Below are 22692 nucleotides of genomic sequence, written 5' to 3'. Positions count from 1 at the left end.
TTTATTAGAGATTGACAAACATAGCATTAGTCAATGATGCAACTTATGAAAGGATTAATAAGGGAAGAAAAGATTCACATATAAATACACTATCCTAGAAATCTTTTGTGATTGTGAGCCCTCATCAAAATATTATATGCCAAAATTGTTGACATTGGACAAGGAAGACAACTTAATGGTTTATGTTTGTTTATATTCACATAGAAGTCATATTGTCATGGATCCTTTAACATGTGGTGCTTGCCCTATCTTTGCTAGCCAAAAATTCCGCACTAAGTAGAGATACTACTTGTGCATCCAAAAACCCTTAAACCCAAATCTTATTTTCAAGTGTCCACCTAGGGATTGAGAAAGATCCCTCAAGTAAGTTGTCATCGGTACAAAAAGGCAATAAAAATTGCTTCTAAAAGTCTGAGATCATTTAGTGTAAGAGAAAATTGAGCGTTGCACGAACTTGCAATGGTCAAGAATAAAAGCGATAGACTGCATAATAAAGGTCGCTATCACAAGGGGCAATGCAACGTGACATTCTTTTGCACTAAGGGATTGAGCATACAAACAAATAAGTGCATGGCAACCTCTACTTCCCTCTACGAAGGGCCTATCTTTTACTTTTATTTATTTACTTTTATGCAAAGAGTCAAAGTTTTCCTCCTATTCCTTTTCATTTTTGTCCTTTGGCAAGCATCATGTGGTGAGGAAAGATCTAGGCACATATGTCCAGTTGAATATAGATAGCATGAATTATTATTGTTGACATCACCCTTGAGGTCAATACGTTGGGAGGTGAAACTATAAGCCCCTATCTTTCTATGTGTCCGGTTGAAACGATTTGCTCATGTGTACGCGGTGAGTGTTAGCAATCATAGAAGACTATATGATGGTTGAGTATGTGGACTTGTCTAAAGGCTCTGATATGTGACCCTTCCTGAAAAGATGATGAATTGTAGTTGCAAAGTTGACTAAGAACATAGTTTGTTGGTTTCTAATAGAGTTTTTGCTTTGTACTTCAATAGTGTGATGAATTTTCACTTGTTCATGAGAAGTCTATGATATGAGTATTATTTTTAAGTTTGTTGTTGTTATAATAATGAACATGATGCTTCTATGTCCGTATTCTGTTTTTATCGACACCTCTCTCTCTAAGCATGTGGACATGTTTTTCGATTTCGGTTTTTTGCTTGAGGACAAGCGAGGTCTAAGCTTGGGGAGTTGATATGTCCATTTTGCATCATGTTTTCTTACTGTTATTTATGATGTTTTTATCCATAATAATGCTTTTTGGAGTAATTCTAATGTTGTTTCTCTCATAATATGCAAGGTATACACAAAGAGGGAGAATTCCGGCAGCTGGAAATCTGGACCTGGAAAAGCTACGTCATGCCACCTATTATGCACAACTCCAAACAAACCAGTAGGAGTAGGGTATTACGCATCACTTGCGTACCGAACCTAGATAAATTCCCCTGTGTTGATCTTCTAAAACCGCTCTTTCCATAGCCCCGTGCCCGCCAACCGTAGAAGGGATTCCCTGTGATCCCATAGGTGTCATTTCCACCAACATCTTTGGCGCACCAGGTAGGGGGCGCAAGCTGTGAAAACCTAGTTTGGAAGTTAGAGCATCGACTTCATCATCACCATGGCCCCCAAGAAAAAGGGGATCACAGCGATCGGGTCGTCCGAAGCAGGCCCATCCAAGCCAGCGCGAGCAGGCGACCGGGTGGCCACGAATGGTGTCGGAGACGTGGCCCGCGAGCATCCACGACACTCTGGCAATCGGAGCCAGGCAAGCGGCGTCGTTCGAGTGTTAGACGACGAGTCGCACGACGCTGGGTTCGGGGCGGGGCCATGCTGCCCACGGGCGGCGCGGAAACCTCTACGGTGCCCTAGTTGGCACCCGCATCGCGGCCTGGGAGAGCGACACCGTGACGCCGGAACTCCCGGACACCGCCGCGGGAAGAGCCCTGTGCGCCACTCTTAGTACGCACCAGGCTGGCGCGCGCGCCCGGACGCCAGCGAAAGCGGCATGCGACCGCGAGACTGTGACAGAGCTCCTTCTAAATTGGTTAGAAGTCAGAGCACGTCGCGGTCCATGCAGCTTTCGCCACCGCCCACGCCAGCAGAAGCGATGGCGCGCATGCAACTGCTCCTCGACTTCCCCCCTATTGCAGAGAAGCTCGACGAGTGGAGGGCCACCATCCCAAGCCTCATCAGCTTCGCCAATAAAGATGAGCCGCTCCCAGCGGGACCCTCATCCCAGCGTTCTGTCGAGCCAGTGCATACCGGCGGTGGGAGGACCAGAGATGTTGCGACCACGGTGCACTCTCCTCCCCCACGCCGCGACAGCAACCACTGGCTCGCCGGGCCAACGCCTATGACAACGTTTCCACAGCGTCATCCGACCCGCGAACCCGCTGCGACCAACGTCGTGTGCTTCGAGAACGAGCTCAGGAAGACGCTCGAACTACCATCGAGCGACGGCACGAGGCGTGCCATCAGTCGGATTGTCGTGCGGGGCCTGCTATGGATCACCCGGCGCCGGGGGGCTCTAGCGACCTGCCTTACGAGGTGGGTTGTTCGGCCTTTACCAGAGAGTTGCGGCAGTTCCAGTGACCCTCCCACCGCACATTCAAGCCTGATGTTGGGGAAAAGTACAACGGCAAGACTCACCCGTCAGAGTTCCTCAGCATCTACACCATCACGATGCAAGCCGCCAGGGCTCGCGACGACAAGGTACTCGCCAACTACTTCCCGTTGGCGCTTAAGCCCAACGTCATGTCGTGATTGATACACCTGCCAGTAGATTCCATCTCTTCTTGGTCGGATCTATGCCACGAGTTTGTTGGCGCCTTTACCAGAGGCCACCAAGCTCCTGGCCAAGCAAGTGACTTGTTGTCATCCCCCAGAAGGATGGCGACTCCCTGCGTAAGTGCATACAAAGATTCAGCCGTGTGCAGTACACCATCCTAGATGTTCATCCTGCCACTGTCATTAGTGTGTTCCATCAGAACATACACAACCGCAAGATGCGTGAAGAGCTGGCGATGAACAAGGTCAAGGATGTAGCCGAACTTTATGTTCTGGCTGATAGATGTGCTTGGGCTAAGGAAGGAAGGAAGTACCCCGGCGAGGACGCCGGCGCGGAGACTGACTCCACGGACGAAGACGCCGGCGCCACAATGAAGAAGGGTCGGCACCACAACAGGAAGCGTAAGGGTAAGACTGTGCTTTCCGTTGAGGGATCCGGCGACCCCGGCGCCGCCAAGAAGGCCAAGGCTGAGGACCCCAGCAAGGAGGTTGCCGGGTGCGCTGCCTGCCGGACCTTGGCGGCCGCCGACAAGCCAGGAGGCTCCGACAAGCAGTACTGCAAGATCCATCGCACCAAGGGCCATGACCTCCAGAACTGCCGACAGGTTGAGCTACTTGCAGAAAAGCAGAAAGCTGAATATGCAAGGCAGGACAAGGAGAAGGGTCAGGATGGTGCTGAGGGGTCCAACAAGAAGCATGGAAGCCAAGGAGGTTGCCGCGGCAAAGATAATCAACAAGAGAGGCCCGCTCGGGGCCGCGACAAGAAGGAGGAAGATGATGATCATGACGAGCACGACGAGTCCGGCGAGCACGAATTCCAGAAAGCTACAGAGGCCATGTGCGTCGACGGTGGTGCCTCGCTGCACACCTCTCACCGCCAACTGAAGCAGTGGGCGCGTGAGGTCACTGCGGCAGAGCCATCGTTCGATGCCCAGGAGCCACTGAAGTGGTCCCGCACGCCCATCATTTTTGACACCGAGGATCACCCTAATCGCACAACTGCGGTCGGGTGTTTGCCGTTGTTGGTTTCACCAACAATACGCAACCTCAAGGTGACAAAAGTGCTGATTGATGGTGGGGACGGTCTGAATTTGATCTCGCCCGCTGTGATCAAGAAGCTGCAGATTCCTGATGGAGATCTCGAGGAGACGGGCATGTTTCAAGGGGTCAACCCGGGAAGGAGTCAGCCGAAGGGTAAAATCAAGCTACCTGTTACGTTTGGGGGCGAGCTGAACTATAAGATGGAGAAGATCGTTTTTGATGTCGCCGATATCCCCTTGTCGTACAATGGGATCCTTGGCCGCCCAGCGCTGGCCAAGTTCATGGCGGCATCACACTATGCCTACAACACGTTGAAGATGTCGGGGCCACTGACCGTCATCATCGTCCCCTCTGACAAGAAAGACGCGCTCATCTGCGCCAACCAACTCTACCGAGAGGCAGTTGCTGCAACTGCCGCCAAGGCACTTGCTCCTACCGCTGAAGCCCCAGGAAGGAAGAAGGCCGGCAAGACCGCTTCCGGCGAAACCTCTTCCGGCAAGACCTATTGCACCCATTCTGGCAAGCGCGCCTCTTCGGAGTGCTGCGCTCCCGTTGGGGACATGCCAGAAAGCTCCACCGGCAAGAGCAAGAAGTCCAAGGCTGCACCACCAGAAACCAAGAAGGTGTCCGTTAAGGAGGACGACACTGGCGGGCTTTCACTATAAGCTCCACCCTCGACAGCAAATAGGAAAGCGCTCGTTGCCTTCCTGCAGGCGAATGTCGATGTGTTTGCATGGCAAGCATCCGACATCCCCGAGGTTCCCAGGGAGGTGATTGAGCACTATCTTGTTGTCTGTCCTCATGCGTGGCCCGTCAAGTAGAAGGTCAGGAAGCAAGCTTTGGTGTGACAAGAGTTCATCATCGAGGAGATCAGGAAGTTGGAGGCGGCAGGCCTGGTTAGAGGAGTGCTCCATCCTACATGGTTGGCCAATCCAGTGGTGGTGCGTAAGGCAAATGGGAAATTGAGGCTATGTATTGACTACACAGATATCAATATAGCCTGTCCAAAGGATCCTTTCCCTCTGCCACACATCGACCAGATTGTGGACTCCACTGCCGGGTGTGACCTGCTGTCATTCCTCGATGCTTATTCAGGATACCACCAGATCTTCATGATGAAGGAAGACGAAGAAAAAACCGCGTTCATCACCCCATGTGGTATGTATTGTTTTGTACGAATGCCTTTTGGGTTGACGAGCACTGGTTCAATGTTTTCCCGAGCTGTCCAGATTGGTTTTGAGCCCCAGCTACATAGAAATATGGAAGCTTATATGGACGGCATAGTGGTCAAAACCAAGGATAGGGCCACACTCGTGCAAGATTTAGAAGAAACATTTGCAAATCTGTGCAAGATCAACCTCAAGCTCAACCCAGAGAAGTGCGTGTTTAGTGTACCATTCGACAAACTCCTTGGGTTCTCTGTGTATCAATGTGGGATCGAAGCAAATCCTAACAAGATCAAAGAAACTGAGCAGATTAAGGCGCCAAAACAGGTCAAAGACATCCGTAGGCTCGCCGGCTGTGTTGCTGCCCTAAGTAGGTTCATCTCCAAATCTACTGAGCGCACCCTCCCCTTTTTCAAAGTTTTGAAAAAGGTGGGTCTAGTAAAGTGGACTCCGGAGGTAGAGGTAGCGCTGCAAGATTTGAAGAGGTACCTCTCCTCCACGCCAATACTAGTTGCGCCTAAACAACAAGAGTCGTTGCTGCTGTACTTAGCAGCAACGAATCAAGTGGTCAGCACTGCACTGGTGGCACAGAGGGAACTTGGGGAAGAAGAAGCAGTAGAAGCAGAGCCATCGGATAGTGGGCCAGAGCCCTCCCAGGCAGAGCCTAACGCCGGCAAGGCGGAACCCCCAGCAAGGCCCGGTCCCGGCAAGATAGAGTCTGAGTAGATGGGCGAAGTGGGACAGAAGAATAAGGTGGTGTAGCACCCTGTTTATTTTGTCAGTTCCCTCTTACAGGGGGCTAGATCAAGATATTCTAGTATGAAGAAGCTACTTTTCGGCCTCCTTATGGCCTCGAGAAAGTTGCGTCACTATTTCCAAGCGCATGAGATCATCGTTGTCACCCGCCTCCCCTTGCAATGGATTTTGTACAACCCAGATGCGACGGGGAGGATTTTGGAGTGGGCATTGGAGTTGTCGAGCTTTGGCCTCAAGTTTGAAAGTACTTCAACGATCAAGAGCCGAGCCTTGGCAGAATTCATAACGGAATGGACCGCAACGCCCGACGAAGAGGTTCAAGAAACCACCCTTCCCAGCAAGGAGACCTACCGCGATTGGGTTATGTACTTTGATGGTGCTTTCTCACTACAAGGTGTTGCTGCCGGCGTGCTACTCGTCGTGCCCACTGAAGAGCACCTCAAGTACGTAGTCCAGATGCACTTTCCCCGGGAAAAATCAACGAACAACACGGCGGAGTATGAAGGATTGCTTGCCGGTCTCAGGATCACGGTAGACCTCGGAATCAAGAAGCTCATCATCAGAGTTGATTTGCAGCTCGTCGTTAAGCAAGTCAACAAGGGTTACCAGAGCCCGTTGATGGAGGCCTACGTGGATGAAGTGAGGAAGTTGGAAGAGCGTTTTGACGGATTGCAAGCAGAGCATGTTCCCCGAGCGAAGAACGGCATTGCTGACAACCTGTCGAAGCGCGTTGCCCTGAAGTTGCATGTGGAACCAGGTACCTTTGTGCTTCAATTACCTCAACCGTCCATTGAGCCATCAGCAGGACAGAACAAGTGAAGGAAGGCAAGCCCTGGCAAGTACTTTCCCGTTGAGCTCCCAGGAGCCGCCGGCAAGGACGTTGCCGGGTGCCCCAAGCTTGCCGGAGAATAGCAACCCCCGGCGGAGCCTCGAGCTCTGACCGTAGAGGCAACTGCCCTTGCAGCTAAAGATGTGCCTTTAGTCCTTGTCGTCGAGCCTCAGGCTCCGGCATGGGCACAGCACACCGTCCGTTTCTCCAAACAGGGGAGCTTCTTGAGGAACAAGAAGAAGTAGAGAAAGTAGACCGTCAGTCCAGCATGTACCAGTTTGTGGATGATGCCCTATATAGAAGGAGACCGAACGGCATGAAGTTGAAGTGCGTTCCTTGGGAAGACGGACTGAGGCTATTGGCGGAGATACATGGAGGCATGTGTGGCTCCCACATAGGGTCGAGAGCCCTTGTCGGGAAAGCATTCCGTCAAGGCTTCTTCTGGCTCACCGCCCTCGAGGATGCAACTACCCTAGTAACCAAGTGTGAAGCGTGCCAGTTCCATTCAAAGAAGCTTCATCAACCAACCCAAGCTCTTCAGACAATCCCTCTTTCCTGGCCATTTTCGGTGTACGGGCTCGACATACTGGGCCCCTTTCCCCGCGCTATCGGGGGCTTTGAGTACTTGTATGTCGCGATCGACAAGTTCACAAAGTGGCCAGAAGTGGAACCAGTGAGAAAGGTGACAGCACAGTCAACCGTCAAGTTCTTCAAGGGGCTAGTCTGCCGTTTTGGTGTGCCCAACAGAGTCATCACCGACAACAGCACGCAGTTCACGAGCCGCACCTTCATGCAGTACATTCAAGACCTCGGCAGCAAGGTCTGTTTTGCTTATGTTGCTCATCCCAGAAGTAACGGCCAGGCCGAGAGGGCGAATGCAGAAGTGCTGCAAGGCCTCAAGACTAGGACTTTTGACAAGCTGCACAAGTGCGGAAGGCGTTGGGTTGATGAGTTGCCAACAGTTCTTTGGTCGATCAGAACGACACCAAATTGAGCAACTAGCCATACACCCTTTGCCCTGGTTTACGAGGCCGAAGCAGTTCTCCCCGCAGAACTCATATACGGGTCACCTGAGTGCTCGCTTATGATGAGCTTGAGCAAGAGCAGTTGCGCCAAGCGGATGCGACGCTCCTTGAGGAATATCGTCTTTGGGCTGCTGTGCGAGCCGCTCGCTACCAGCAGGCCTTGCGCCGCTATCATAGCCGCAAGGTTCACGCCCGAAGCCTTGAGGAAGGCGACCTTGTTCTTCGGCAGATTCAATCTGCCGAGAATTCAAACAAGTTGACGCCAAAGTGGGAAGACCCTTATTAGGTAATTCGAGACACCAGGATGGCGCAGTCTGCCTGGAGACCGAAGATGGCATTCCGGTGAGCAATTCCTGGAATATCGAACATCTTCGCAAGTTTTACCCCTAAGGCGCGGTTGCCGGGAGCCTCGGCAACCCCCATTTTGTACTAGCCTTGCCGGCAAGGCATGTAACCCTATGTACAAAGCCAGGCGCAGACCCTGTGCGCAGTCAGGGAAAGGAATCCCTTAGTATGTATAGTTTCCTGTTGATTCCCATGTTTTTGTGTGTATGTATAAACATGCTTGTCGGGGGTACTGTACTGCTTTTTGATTCCAATAAATGTTAGTGGACCACCGAGGTTCCATGCTCTTGCCCTCTCTTCTTTCTAGCCACGGCAAGGGCACGTGATCCCGCCAAGGACCCAGCTCTGACAAGAAGTCGAGAAGACCGCCCAGCACGGCGATCCCCGGCAAACCAAACATATAAAGTTTACCTCTTGCCCATTCATGTTAGTAACCTATGACTTGTGCATTAGAAAACCTCACCACTCTTCTTTAAAACTCGGGTGCTCCCATTCCCGGCCCGAACACTGCTTCGGTCAGAGTGGTCGTAGTAGCCCTTGCTAAAAGGAGGTGGATGGGGGGCTGGACCCTTTGTCTGTAACCTGGCAGATATGATTCTCCGGCAGGCGCAAAGGGCGCCGGCAGGGCAGCTTGCTGGGAGGACTCATTTACTTACATTAAGGAGGCATTTCGCCTCTGCACGAGCATAATGCGTGCATGGGTTCCCGGCAAGGCTAGACTTTTTCATTAACATACTGATGCAAGAACAGAGGTTACACGACACAAGCATGGGCTCAAGAGATTACATTATCTAGAAATTAAGATTTGGCAAGTGCCTACAATTTAAAAGAAAGATAGGTGCCCCGTGATCTCCGTTCTTGCCCCTTTCCTCCCAGGTGCGGCAGGTGAAGGCAAAAAGGAAGCGGCGGGGAATGCGCTGATGGAGAGCTGACAAGGAAGACACTCGGCAGGGCGCGTGGCCGAGGGAGGAGGGCAGCGCGGTTAGTCGGAGTCGGTGTCCTCCCGCTTAACGCCCTCGTCGTCATTGTCGCTGTCCTCCTCGTCACTCTCGCTCGAGGAGGAGGTTTCATCGTCAGTGGAGCTCTCCACGCAACACCTTAGGCGAGTTCCCAAGTGCCCAAAAACCTTGATGGAGAGCAGGCTGTTCTCCATCAATTTGAAGTGGAGCACGAGCCCCTCCGACAGACTATGGGCATGGGCGAAGGTTTTCCACCCGCGGCGGAGATACATGACATGAGGGGCGGGGAAGTCGACGTCGACCCGCATGCTGCCATTCCCGCAGCCCCTCATATGCAGCCTCAAGGCCTGTGGCGGGTCGAGCTCCATCTCCCGAGCGAACGGAGTGGGGAGACGGAGGTGACCGCGCACTGGTTTGTGCAGCCTGATGAAGAATTCACGGGGCTGGTCTCTGACATGGCCCTCCATTGGGGGAGGAGCCGCTGGCGGAGGCGCGGCTGGTGCGCCGCCCCGTCCTCCTCTCCCCTGTGCGCCACGGTGTCCTCGCCCCTCCCTCTTCCTCTCGCGGCCGGCTCCGCCACCATGAGCTCTTGGGGAGGAGGGGCACGCTGTCGAGCAGAGACCCTCGTCGATACCAACAGAGCGACGGCGCACCCTCTCGCCATAGCGAAGGGAAGGAAGGAGTCAAGATGGAAGGAGATGAATGTTGAAGGATTTAAGGATGCCATCCCCCTTCCCTTCTTATAAAGGGGCGGGGCCGGGGCTCGACCTCCCCACTTAATCAATCTGGCCGCCAGGGGCGTAGGGAATCGGGACCGACCCGCTGCTCCAATCAGCGACGACCTGGTTTCTCGCCTCGCCATTAAGGCCCGTGCCCTCCGTGTCCGCCGCCTACCCACCTTGGTCCATGGAGGACACGTGGCGAGCAGGCCAGAATCGAGAAGACAAGTGAAGCGACTGTTTTCCACCCCGTGATCGTGGGGTGCGGGCGCCTTAAAGGCCACAACCCGAGTCCACTTAGTAAATGAGTCGCGCCCCTGCGTTTTCCTCTTTTTATGGGGAAGGCGCGAGCTTCCTCTTTACTATCCGCCATGATGTGACGCTACTGGGCCGCAACCGCCCCACGCACGACCCCCACGTCACACATTCAACGCGGGTCGTGGGGAAGTGCAAGTGGCGAGGGAGATACTGCGATAAAACTCTGCCACGCGTACCCTCGCACCGTTCTGTGCCTGGCCCAATAACGCTCCGCGCTTATTTGTGGCACAGGCCCGGTGGCTCCTATCGGTGTACAAAAGTAGGGGTCCTTTTTGTACCCCTTTACTTGTGCACGGGCAGTCACAGCCACACGCCTGCGGCCACGCTTGGCGGGTAGAGGAAGCGAAGACACAAGACTACCAGGGCAGCCCTAAGCCAAAGGCGCTGTTAGAATTATGTCGAATATTATTGTACAAGGTAGGTTACAGTTGGACTTGGTTTGGACTGTGTGTAGACTGGGTAGGAGTTGTGTCCTAATAGGACACATGTATCCTAGGCCTCTCATATCGGGGGTAGACACACGATGTAACCTATGCCAACATAATAGCACGGGCACGCGGGGGAGCCAGCGGCGTGTGCTGGCGCCCGGGCGGCCGGGGTGCGGTATTGTGACGGTGTCACGGGGAGGAGCACCCGTAGTCAAGCCCCGGGGATGTAACCATGATGGTGAACCTCGTTAACAAATCTCGGTGCCGTGCTTGTGTGATTGCTTGGTTCTCGTATGATCAACGGTATGCCTCGGATTTATTCTAACAAGTGGTATCATAAGCAATGCACGGAGATGTGCGGGCGGACACGATGCAGGGTGGAGCATGGTTGCAGTCGGATAATTTCGGCTAGGTCGGACTGGACTGTCTGACGGACCAACATGGATGTTGGTTAAAGCAGAAGACGGCGGTGATTTTAGCGATGACGACATAGGAGCGTGATGCTGATGGTGGCCGACTTCTGGGGCGTGGAAACACGTGGTGCAGGCCTGAGGGCTTGTGCAGCTTCGACAGACTATGATGCATGGTTGATTCAAGATGGTGCGCATGAGAGCTTGGAGTTGACATGGCGCGGGGGGTGGCACGTACAACCACCATGGAGTCATGTTGAAGGTGGAGCTAGAGTCCGTTGGAAGACTTCACTCTGTGCTGATGGAGGGGCTACGGCGTAAGAATTCGGAGTCGAAGCCTATTTCAGCGGGATAGCGAGAGACACGTGGATCGGACTGGGTACCAGTGGTCGGATGGAGACGTGATACTCGGCATCGATCGGTGATGATCGGTGGTTCTCTGCAGTAGGGGTTTGAGTGGTGTGGGTCTGCAGCCCTAGAGACTCAACCAGGACAGCAGAGGCTCAGCGCGGTGATAGCGCCGAGGCGTGTGGTAAGCACGGGACACAGCGACAGGCCAAGGCACTAGCGGTCAGACGTGTGGTCAGACAAATTGTGCAGGGGGTGCTGAAGCAGTGTTGACGAGTACCGGATTCAAGTTGGTGACTGGGACCATGGAGAATCTGAGAAAGTGGCGGACGGTCTGAAATTGTCAAAAGTTGAGAGAGTACATGGTCGTATATTCTGTGGTGTTCAGTGCACATGGAAAAGTGCAGATGACAAGGCAGAAGGAGGTGGAGTGCTATATCTATGGGACATGTCAGAGACTATCCGAGAAAAAAGGATGAGACAACTGTGAATTTGACTCAAAGTGACACAGGGCGACGGTGAAATTCCTTCAAGTTTCAGACAGACGGTCATGAAAGAGCGGTGATGTTGAGTTCAGGTAAATCTTATATGTGACACCCAATATGTGAGTTGTTCATTTTCACGCAGATTAATGATCAGTGTGTGATGGCATTGAACGGATACTCCGGAAGTTGGGAGCACAAAGTAGAGTAACGAGGAACTTAATTTTTGCTCGAGTGTTGACTGTGATGAAGACGAGAAGGGACTACAGTTGCAGGTGGAGTCACATGGAGTCTGAGAGTAGCAGCGATGCTCATGGTGTATCTCAAGTCCAATGTACATGGAGGTTCGACGCACGGACGAATTCAAGGTGGTGGAGAATATTCGCCAAGGTGGAGTTTGTTAGAATTATGTCGAATATTATTGTACAAGGTAGGTTACAGTTGGACTTGGTTTGGACTGTGTGTAGACTGGGTAGGAGTTGTGTCCTAATAGGACACCTGTATCCTAGGCCTCTTATATATATCGGGGGTAGACACACGATGTAACCTATGCCAACATAATAGCACGGGCACGCGGGGGAGCCAGCGGCGTGTGCCAGCGCCCGGGCGGCCGGGGTGCGGTATTGTGACGGTGTCACGGGGAGGAGCGCCCGTAGTCAGGCCCCGGGGATGTAACCATGATGGTGAACCTCGTTAACAAATCTAGGTGTCGTGCTTGTGTGATTGCTTGGTTCTCGGATGATCAACGATATGCCTCGGATTTATTCTAACAGGCGCGAGAAGTAGAGGGACAAGGTAGGCTTTCCCCGACAAGAGCCTTGCCGGGGCAGCTTACGTAGCCCTAGCAAGAGCCTTGCTGGGGCAACTTGCCCAACACCAGCAGAGCAGCCACCCTTGAGCCTAAGAGTTCCGACACCATCGACAACATTGGAACCAAGGCTCGGGAGGCGCCTGCATGGTGGCATGCGGATCTTTGTAAAGACCAAGAACATACAAGACTAGATGAGAACCAGAAGACGGAAACCCCTCGGTGAGATCCTTGCCGGGGATGCTCACGAAACCCCCGGCGAGATCCTTACCGGGGACGCTCATGAGACCCCCGGCAAGACCCTTGCCGGGGACACCTGCGGGGCCACAACCAGGCCCCCGTCTGCCAAGGCTCCACCGTTGTTCCAACACAGCAATCAACCCGCCAACAAGGCAGGCACCTACGTAGCGACGTGCAGCTTCCAGGCCAACTCAGCGAGCACCTGCGTGGTGGCATGCAAATCTTCGGGAAGACTCCGCCACCGCACTAACTCAGCAGCCAGCCAGCCAGTGTGGCGCTGCACGCCTAGTCAGCTTGGACGCGCGTCAGTGCGAGATGAGGCGGTGACGGGCGAGACGAGCTTCCTTGCCATCCCTGATAAAGTGAGGGGGCACGTCGGCAGCGCATTAAATGCGTTTGTTCTACGGTACCAGGGGATAGACTTGTATACAGTACAAACTTTCTACCTCCTATGTGCCACTATGGCGACCCCTTTGGCTATAAAAGGAGGCTTGAGGCATACTGGAGTGGGATTCGGACTTTTTGGACCCTGCACGCTTTGTAGCTAGTCCAAGAACACCAGATGAACACAAACCGGCATGAGTAGGGTATTACGCATCACTTGCGGCCCGAATCTGGATAAATTCCCCCGTGTTGATCTTCTAAACCCGCTTTTTCCACAGCCCCACGCCCGCCGACCGTAGAAGGGATTCCCTGTGATCCCATAGGTGTCGTTTCCACCGACACCCTCCGATGGAGCGATTCCGCCGGGGGGGCTTCCCTCCCGGAGGGGGAAATCATCGTCATCATCATCACTAACAACTCTCTCATTTTGGGGAGGGTAATCTTCGTCAACATCTTCAGCAGCACCATCTCATCTCAAACCCTAGGTCATCTCTTGTGTTCAGTCTTGTTACCGGAACTATATATTGGTGATTGTGGGTGACTAGTAGTGTTGATTGCATCTTGTAGTTGATTACTATACAGTTTATTTGGTGGAAGATTATATGTTCAGATCCAATATGCTATTTAATACCCCTCTGATCTTGAGCATGATTATCATTTGTGAGTAGTTACTTTTGTTCTTGAGGTCACGGGAGAAATCATGTTGCAAGTAATCATGTGAACTTGATATGTGTTCGATATTTTGATAGTATGTATGTTGTGATTCCCTTAGTGGTGTCATGTGAACGTTGATTACATGACACTTCACCATATTTGGGCCTAAGGGAATACATTGTGGAGTAGCAATTAGATGATGGATTGCGAGAGTGACAGAAGCTTAAACCCCAGTTTATGCGCTATTCCGTAAGGGGCCGATTGGATCCAAAAGTTTAATGCTATGGTTAGAATTTATTCTTGATACTTTTCTCGTAGTTGCGGATGCTTGCGGGGGGGGTTAATCATAAGTATGAGGTTTTTTTTAAGTAAGAACAGCACCTAAGCACCGGTCCACCCACATATCAAATTATCAAAGTACCAAACACGAATTAAGCCAAACATGATGAAAGTGACTAGATGAAAATCCTGTGTACCCTCAAGAATGCTTTGCTTATCATAAGAGACTGTTTTGGCTTGTTCTTTGCCTCAAAAGGATTGGGCTACCTTGCTGCACTTTTGTTACTACTATCGTTACTTGCTTGTTATAAATTACATTGCTATCAAACTACTCTGCTACTTACAATTCAACACTTGCAGGCATTACCTTGCTGAAAACCACTTGTCATTTCCTTCTGCTCCTCGTTGGGTTCGACACTCTTACTTATCAAAAAGAGCTACAATTGATCCCCTATTCTTACGGGTCATCAGCCGTTGTGGCCTGGATCCGGCGGTGAGGCGTCGCGAGGGGCCGTCGTGGCCTGGATCCGGCGACGGGGCGTGCCATCCAGCGATGAAGCCAGATGCAGGCAGGGGCGTTGTGGCGTGTCGGTTGGGGTTGCTGGGCGGCGGGGAGAAGGTGAGTAAGGGGTTGGCACGCCGGAGGAAGGGGGAACCAGTGGCAGAGGGTGGGTTGGGTAGGCCGACGTAGTGGAGAAGGTGGAAGTGACTAGATGAAAATCCTGTGTACCCTCAAGAATGCTTTGCTTATCATAAGAGACTGTTTTGGCTTGTCCTTTGCCTCAAAAGGATTGGGCTACCTTGCTGCACTTTTGGTGGGTCGGGTGGGGTGGTGGGCTATTGCGGGCAGAAGGAGGCGGGTCGGGTTGTGGTGTTAGCAGAATAACAATATTGTTAGCAGAATAAGATCTTAATGGTGTTATTAAAATAGACCCATCCTATATATATGTGTGTATTATGTAGTTCAATAGCAATCAGAAAACAAAAAATATAGCTTGAACTACCTCTGAATCACTGAATGCAACATCAATATCCTGAAGGCAAGGCTTCATGTGTTCACACCGCGCATACTATGGTAGGTTACAACCGTTCAAGACCATTCATCTTTCAATGTTTGTGCAATTGATTCTGTAAAAAATGCTCAAATCTGTATGGTCATCATAAAAACTAATTCACACTTAGAAAAAAATGTTTTTACATGTAAGAACTGGAAGCAAATGCAGCTGCTAAGCTATGATATGATCCATTCCCGGAAGTTGGGGTGAAATTAGTATTATTGTGATGATAATGCTCACAAAGAATCTTTGTCGAGCAGATTAATTTTGTACCTGCTCAACAGAACGAAGTACCAATGGGAAGAGCTATAATAAAACATCTAAACTACAACAAAAGTAATAAATACTTGTGATGGCATCAACACCTTATTCGCAACTGGCTCCTCCCCTCTACACCACCACCCGAGGAAGCCGCCGCCACCACTACCGTCGTGGCCATCATCTGGATCTCGTCACCCAAATCAACACATCTCGAGGTTGATAGGGGTAGGACGGGGTGGAGATCAAGTGACCGTACTTACCTTAACACCCTCGATCGCAATGTGCTCCTCCTCCACCACATGCACCACCGCCATCGTGTACTTCTCTGCCGCGGACCTTGAGTTCAGGGCTCCAGGATCAGTTCCAGGCCGGCGGGCATGCCTCTTGACCTAGGCGCCTCGGCCAGCAGCGGTGATCGGATGCGGGCTCCAGGGACAACCTCCTCCGGCTGCAGTTGCTCCCCCTCCTCGCCTCCAGACGGAACTTGACCGGCAGCACGGACGCGCTAGCCCTCTTTTGCGGCGAGGTCGGTGTGAGGGGATGTGGTGGCTCGGCACCTCCGGGTGGGATATGGAGACGACAAGAGTGCGGGGAGGACGGCGGCGGTGGTAACCCTGGTTGTAGGAGTGGGGGGAGAGGAGCGCTGAGCGTGAGGGGGAAAGTGGCTCGCTGGTCGCTCGCACTCACGAAGTCGAGTTTTGTTTATCGCTTCATTCGGTACAGTAAAATCTAGCACGGTAAAAGTGGACAGGTGTACCACGTGAGCAAGCGCCCTTACCCTGATGCTTATTGTGTTTGATTTTTGGCATGGTGACCAAGAAACATAATTATAGACCATCTAGGACGAATGACTTGACTAATTAGTTGATTATAAGTAAATCATTTAGTCTAGGAAAGAAAAAGATACATGCAATCAAAAGAGATTCTTTCCCTATTTTTCTCTAAAAGGAGATATACATGCAATCAACAATCATAGGGAAGATACTTTTTTAGGGCTAAAAATAAAATTAGAAGAAATGTATCTTAGATTGTGAAAAATTATCAAAAATAAATACACCCTACATAAAAGAACGGATAGAGTAATATTGTAGCACGGAATTAGAAGAAATGTACTTAGATTGTGAAAAATTATCAAAAAATAAATACACCAAATATAACAGAACGAATGGAGTAATATTGTAGCACAAATATAGTATGAAATATAGTAAGTGCAGACAGTGAAGCAGAAACTTACCCCACATACGTATAGATTGATTAGCAAATAACATAGAATCATACCTTAAAAGGCCCATCAAAACACCGCATTATAAAAAAAACACATTGTCATCTCCCACACTCACTAACCAAATACTCACAGGGTTCTAAAATATGAGGTGTATTTGTTTTTTAATAAGTCAAATTTCTTTAACTTTGACCAAGTTCAAAGTCAAAAATATCGACATCCACGATTCTACTAAATAAATAAAATATAAAAATTCATTTCATGGTGAATCTAATTATACCAGTTTGATAATATGGATATTGACATATTTCTTTACAAATAAAAAGTTTTAACTTACTAAATAACTAATACACTTTACATTTTAAAACAGAGGGAGTAAAAACATTATGAAAACCGCAACAAAGCACGTCCAACACTTCAGTAAAAGTAAAAGGCTGGGGAGTCAAGAATAAAGGGGAGAACAGTAAAAGTAAACGGCTGGGGAATCGAGAATAAAGGGAAGAATGGAATTGCACCAATCGCGAGCACGCCCCTGGTCGCCATGCGACAGTCCTTCCTCGCTATCCGTCCCCACCCCTTTGGCGTGTTTGTCAGTGCGTGATTAAAAAACAGATTATATTTACGTTAGGGAAAATTAAGAGAGTGCTTGGATCCAAAAGATTTATTTTAGTCTGACTAAAAATAGTTTTTTAAGAGGCTAAACTTTCAAGCACCTTTGACTAAAGAGTGGCTAAAACTAGTCTTGAGATTGAAATTTTTTAGTCAGGATATAACTACTAAAATGTGAATTAATTCTAGGGTTTGAAGGATAATAAATGCTCATTGACTTGATTCTAGAATAATAAATGCTCATTAATTTGATTTTAGCCTTTTTAATATTTAAATCCAAGCATGGATGAGGCTAGCATGTTTTAGTCCCACTATTTTTAGTTATAGAACTAAAACGTATCAAGCACCCTCTAAGCCAAAGAACAAATGAGTGATGCTCAACGAAAAAGATTTCACGATAATAACAAACGGTGCTTGATTTCTCAAAATTACATGATAAATATTATTGTCTTGAATTATGTAAATGATAACAAATCCTTGTCCAGCTACAAAAGAACCACCAGCATAACATGAAAGAAATATAAAAGCTGCTTCAGTAATCTCTTTCTCAAAAAGAGCTATATCTAGGCCCCAACCATACATTCTTGGCTCCCCAGCCAGCCTACATGGCTGCTGCCTTGCCGTTCCCAGCAGCAACGACGGTATCAGATGGGTTCAGCTCGTCCCAGGCCTCGATCCAGGTGACCATGGCATCAGCAAGCTTCACGAAGTAAGGGTCAATCTTGCCAAGCTTCTCCTTGACCTGCTCCGAGAGTGAGATGTAGCACTTCTGGACTGTGTCACACTCCTTGGAGAGGGTGGCGTTCTGGAAGAAGGGGATGATGTCCTCCTGCCAGAAGATGCCCTTGTACTCTTTCTTCAAGTTGACAAATGGGTTGCTAGCCTTGCTGTGCCACAGGTATGGCAGCCCAGTCTTCACTCCAAGGCTCAAGTGGTCGCAGATGACCTGAAGTTTACACAGTTGTATCAGTTTCATTACTTCAGTTCCTTCTTTTTTTGAGATGAGAAGATTTCATTACTTCAGTTAAGTGAAGTGTAAATACAGTTGTAGTTCAGTTAAATAAATACATACCTTGACGCACCATCCAGCCCACATGTCATCGTAGCGACCAATAGGCTGGCCATCACCCATGAGGCCAAAGTACATTGCAGGGCCAATGAGCTGACGGTCAAAGGCAAGGTTCATGCCACACATGGGGAACAGTGTCCCCTTGGGAATAGTCAGGACGGCATCAACATACCTGAACAAAATATAAGAGATCAACAGCAATTCTTGATGCAATACAACGATTGCTGATTAGCAGCAGATCAAACAAAATGCAGTACCTGCTGTTCCTCTCACGAGGCTTAACCATCTGTGTGGGTGCATCATAGTCAGGGATGTTCAGCCAAAGGCCATGAGAGACCGCGGTGGGGGCACCCTCCCTAAGGCTGAAGGGGTATCCACGGACAAAGTCCGCACCTTCACGGTAGGGGTCATACAAGGTGTTGAAGAAAAACGGGGTGGACGGGCTGAGGAGGTTCTTGATGTGCTGCTCAAGAGCATTGATGTCTTTGCCAGATGGGTCCTTGGCCACCTATTTCCAAGGAGGGCCAAATTTCAGTTCAAGCAACACAAGACACTGATCGGAAGAATACAACAGTTTACCCCCACTTGATTGCTTCATCAGGAGAGGCAGGATCTAGTGGAGACCATATGGTGTGGATCTCAAAAGGATGAAGCATAGTTCTTTTACAATCGAATCAAGTACAGAGAGTAAACAGAAATCGACCTACAACGGTGTTTCTCGGATCTGAGGCAAATATCGTGGACCAACTGAAACTGACAGTAAATACTTGCAATGCGCTGTTTGGTTACTAATAACTGAACCTGCCAACTCGTGTTACACGACCGAATCACATAAACTAGAACCTCTAACCAAATGAAAAGACTCTTCACCTCTAACGAAAAATGAACAGATGTGCTACCTATCACATACATCAGATGGGGAAAATTAATTATACTACGATCACAGAGATCACTTTACTGGATTCTCTACCAGCCAATGCAAGCAAGGCCGAGGCTGCTTGTCTGTGTCCCAGGAGCAGCTGCTGCTCAAATCTGATACGGCTCGGGATCTGATAGGCTACACTTTTTTGTTGAAGTGACTGATTGCGGGTTCCTAGATCCAGATCTGATCAAGCCAGATCCGGAAAAATTAGAACGAAGGCGACCCGGATCCGGGGCAACAATCCTAAACTTCCCACGGATCCGCGCAGAATTCGAACAATCGCCAGCAGGAACGACTAGGAAACGAGGGCAATTTGGATTTGTGCAGAGGGAAAGTTAGAAAGGAACTTACGAAGCAGTCGTCATCGATGGTGAAGACGTACTTCTTCTTGGAGACCATGTAGCCGAAGCAGCGGCACGCGGAGTCCTTGAAGGAGATGCATGAGGCCTTGGGGCCGAGAATGCGGTTGATGTCGTTGCGGTTGTAGAGCTCGTAGTCGAAGCCCTCAGGAACCTTGATGACCTTGCTGGGGTCGCCGTCCTGCACGATGATGAGGTGGTACGGCTGGAAGAAGGGGCGCCACATCTCGAGGAAGTCGAGATTGCGGATGGTCGGGATCACGATGTCCAGCTCGTCCTTGAGCAGCGGCGTTGATGGCACCGACGATCCGGGCACAGTCACCGTCCCTGCCATTGCTGCCTGGCCGGGATCTCGATCTCGAGCCCTGGATCTCGCTGTTCCTGGAGGTGGTGGTAGGGGTGGGAGTAGAGAGAGGTGTGGGTTTGGGCTTGGAAAATGAGGGGGTTATATAACGCTCCAGGATGAAGAAGACTTTCATCTCCATCGGTGCCTGCCTGTCGGTGTGCGTTCCTCTTTCCTTTCTCCTTCCTTTTGTGTGTTATATTTACTTTTTTATTTTCTCCTTCCTATAAAGAACGGGGAAATGCGTACGTGAAATGCACCTTAATATACTGTTGAGAGGCATAAAGATAAAAAATAAGACATTTTTTTAACTATGTGAATAATGTTGACGATGATATTTGGTATGATATTAATTACACGTTGAACATGTTAAGCGCTCACCATTGAAGCAATGTGGGTGGTTAGATTTGACCTTATTTGATAGCCGAGATCGATTGAGGTCTTTTTTTATATTCTATACTATATACATACTATAAAGAATGTTGGAGAATACCAGCCTCCTAGGGGCATCAGCGCTCGCAGGTGCCCTCCACGTCGTCCGTTTCGCGCATGTGCCTCGTGTCAATGGCTGTTGAGCGCCCTCCCCACCATCCGATCTTCACGGACGCTTCGCACCTAGCGGACTTCCTCGGAGCTCCATGACGCGTGGGCCGCTGGCACGTTAGCACCGCACCACGTGTGTGGCCTCGCACGTTCGAGAAGCGTCTGGTCGGACTCTCTACCCACCCCTAATGTTCGGTTCCGCTGCCCGGGCTTATTGTTGGCAGCCGTATAGGCTACCCATATGCCTCGTTGCCCTTGCCCCACGTGTGTCGCCTCGCCTAGTGGAAAGATCATTGTGCTGGCTTTCCAGCCACCGACCATTCGGTTGTTCTGGTCGGTCCTCTTCATGGCTGCTTGGTAGATTGGATGTACACGGTTTATGTGTTGCTTGGTTATTGTGCTCGCCTGTGCCGGGGACGCCCATGCGTCCGGTCACCCGCCTGTTAGGTCCATGCAGACAGGCACCCCGGGTATGCCTGTGCACCCAGGCACCCTTTGTGTGTTTGGTTTGCCTTTCTCGCAGTGCCTTGAGTGCAGGTTGTTTGCCCTGCATGCGCCAGGTGCGAATGTTCCTGTTGTATTCATGTGCGCCAGGTGCAATGATGCTTCCGGGCACCCTATGTGTGTTTGGTCAGCCTTTCTCGTCGCGTCGGAGATGTGTTCTCGCCCAAGTGTGACTGGGTGTTTGAGTGGACACTTGTTGGTGTGTTTGTGTGTGTTTAGTCAGCCTTTCTCGTCGCGTCGGAGATGTGTTCTCGCCCAAGTGTGACTGGGTGTTTGAGTGGACACTTGTTGGTGTGTTTGTGTGTGTGTGTGTGTGTGTGTGTTCGAAGTTGGATGCTCTGGGCTCACCTTGTAGGCCGATGGCTTTGTGCAGAAGCTTCCAGGGAGCACCAACATAGGCCAGGGGGTCACCAAGGGGGCCTACGCACCCCCACCATGCACAAGGGGGCGCCACCAGACCGCAAGGGCCCGCTGGTGCTCCAATTGACCACCTCTGGGTCCCTGTGCCTTTATGTACTCCTGAAACCCTTTAGGATTTTATCGCCCTAATTTTTCCGTCGTCACACGCCTCTGTTTTGCAAAGATCCAATCTGGAGGCCTTTTCTAGTACTCTGTCGGAGGGAGAATTCTTCACGATGCCATCTCCATCAACTTGAAGGCCATCATGCTCGTGAGTAGCTTCCTTTGGACTATGGGTCTATGATACGTCTCAAACGTATCTATAATTTTTTATTTCCATGCTATTATAGTATTAATCTTGGATGTTTTATATGCAATTATATATTATTTTTTGGGACTGCCATATTAACCAAGTGCCAGTTGTTGTTTTTTGCATGTTTTTGGTTTCCCAGGAAATCAGTACCGAACGAAGTCCAAATGCCACGAAACTTTTTGACGATTTTTTTCTGGACATAAGAGAACCTAGAAGCTTCGGGAAGAGACCAGAAGGCGAAGGAGTTGTCCACAAGCCACATGGGCACACATAGGGGGTAGGCGCGCCCATGTGCCTTGTGGGCCCCTCGTTCCTCCATTTGACCTAATTCCAACTCTATAAATTCTCTAAAATAGGTAAACCAATAGAGCCATCCAAAATACTTTTTCTGCCGTCGCAAGCTTCTGTTCTCACGAGATCCCATCTAGAGGTCATTTCCGGTACTCTGCTGGAGGGGGAATCGATCACGGAGGGCCTCTACATCAACCTTGCTGCCCTTCTGGTGATGTGTGAGTAGTTTACCATAGACCTATGGGTCCATAGCTATTAGCTAGATGACTTCTTCTCTCTCTTTGATCTTCAATACAATGTTCTCCTCGGCGTTCTTGGAGTTCTATTTGATGTAATCCTTTTTTGCGGTGTGTTTATTGGAATCCGATGAATTGTGGGTTTATAATTAGATTATCTATGAATATTATTTGAGTCTTCTTTGAACTCTTTAATGCATGATTATTATAGCTTTGTATTTCTCTCCGATCCATTTGGTTTGGCCGACTAGATTGATTTATCTCGCAATGGGGGAGGTGCTTTGTAATGGGTTCGAGCTTGTGATGCTCAATCCCAGTGACAGAAAGGGACATGAAATGTAGTTGTATCGTTGCCATTAAGGATAAAACGATGTGGTTTATTCATATTATTGGATTTACTTTGTCTACATCATGTCATCTTGCTTAAGGCGTTACTCCGTTCTTTATGAACTTAATACTCTAGATGCATGTTGGATAGCGGTCGATGTGTGGAGTAATAGTAGTAGGTGCAGGCAGGAGCGGTCTAATTGTCTCAGACGTGATGCCTATATACATGATCATTGCCTT

General features: G+C 50.0%; 1 protein-coding gene across 1 annotated transcript; it reads right to left on the bottom strand.

Moving 5' to 3' along the window:
- Positions 1 to 17536: 17536 nt before the first annotated feature.
- Positions 17537 to 19927, bottom strand: LOC543332 (UDP-arabinopyranose mutase 1). Its single transcript, XM_044507899.1, has 4 exons — positions 19489 to 19927; positions 18473 to 18723; positions 18219 to 18387; positions 17537 to 18092 (listed from the first exon to the last, which is right to left on the bottom strand). Exons 1-4 carry the CDS (start codon positions 19828 to 19830, stop codon positions 17748 to 17750), a joined length of 1107 nt encoding a protein of 368 aa, XP_044363834.1. The 5' UTR covers positions 19831 to 19927; the 3' UTR covers positions 17537 to 17747.
- Positions 19928 to 22692: the final 2765 nt, after the last annotated feature.

The sequence above is a fragment of the Triticum aestivum genome, chromosome 4A (assembly GCF_018294505.1).
Source record: "Triticum aestivum cultivar Chinese Spring chromosome 4A, IWGSC CS RefSeq v2.1, whole genome shotgun sequence".
NCBI classification, from domain to species: Eukaryota; Viridiplantae; Streptophyta; class Magnoliopsida; order Poales; family Poaceae; genus Triticum; species Triticum aestivum.
This window is presented reverse-complemented; position numbering and strand designations above follow the sequence as displayed.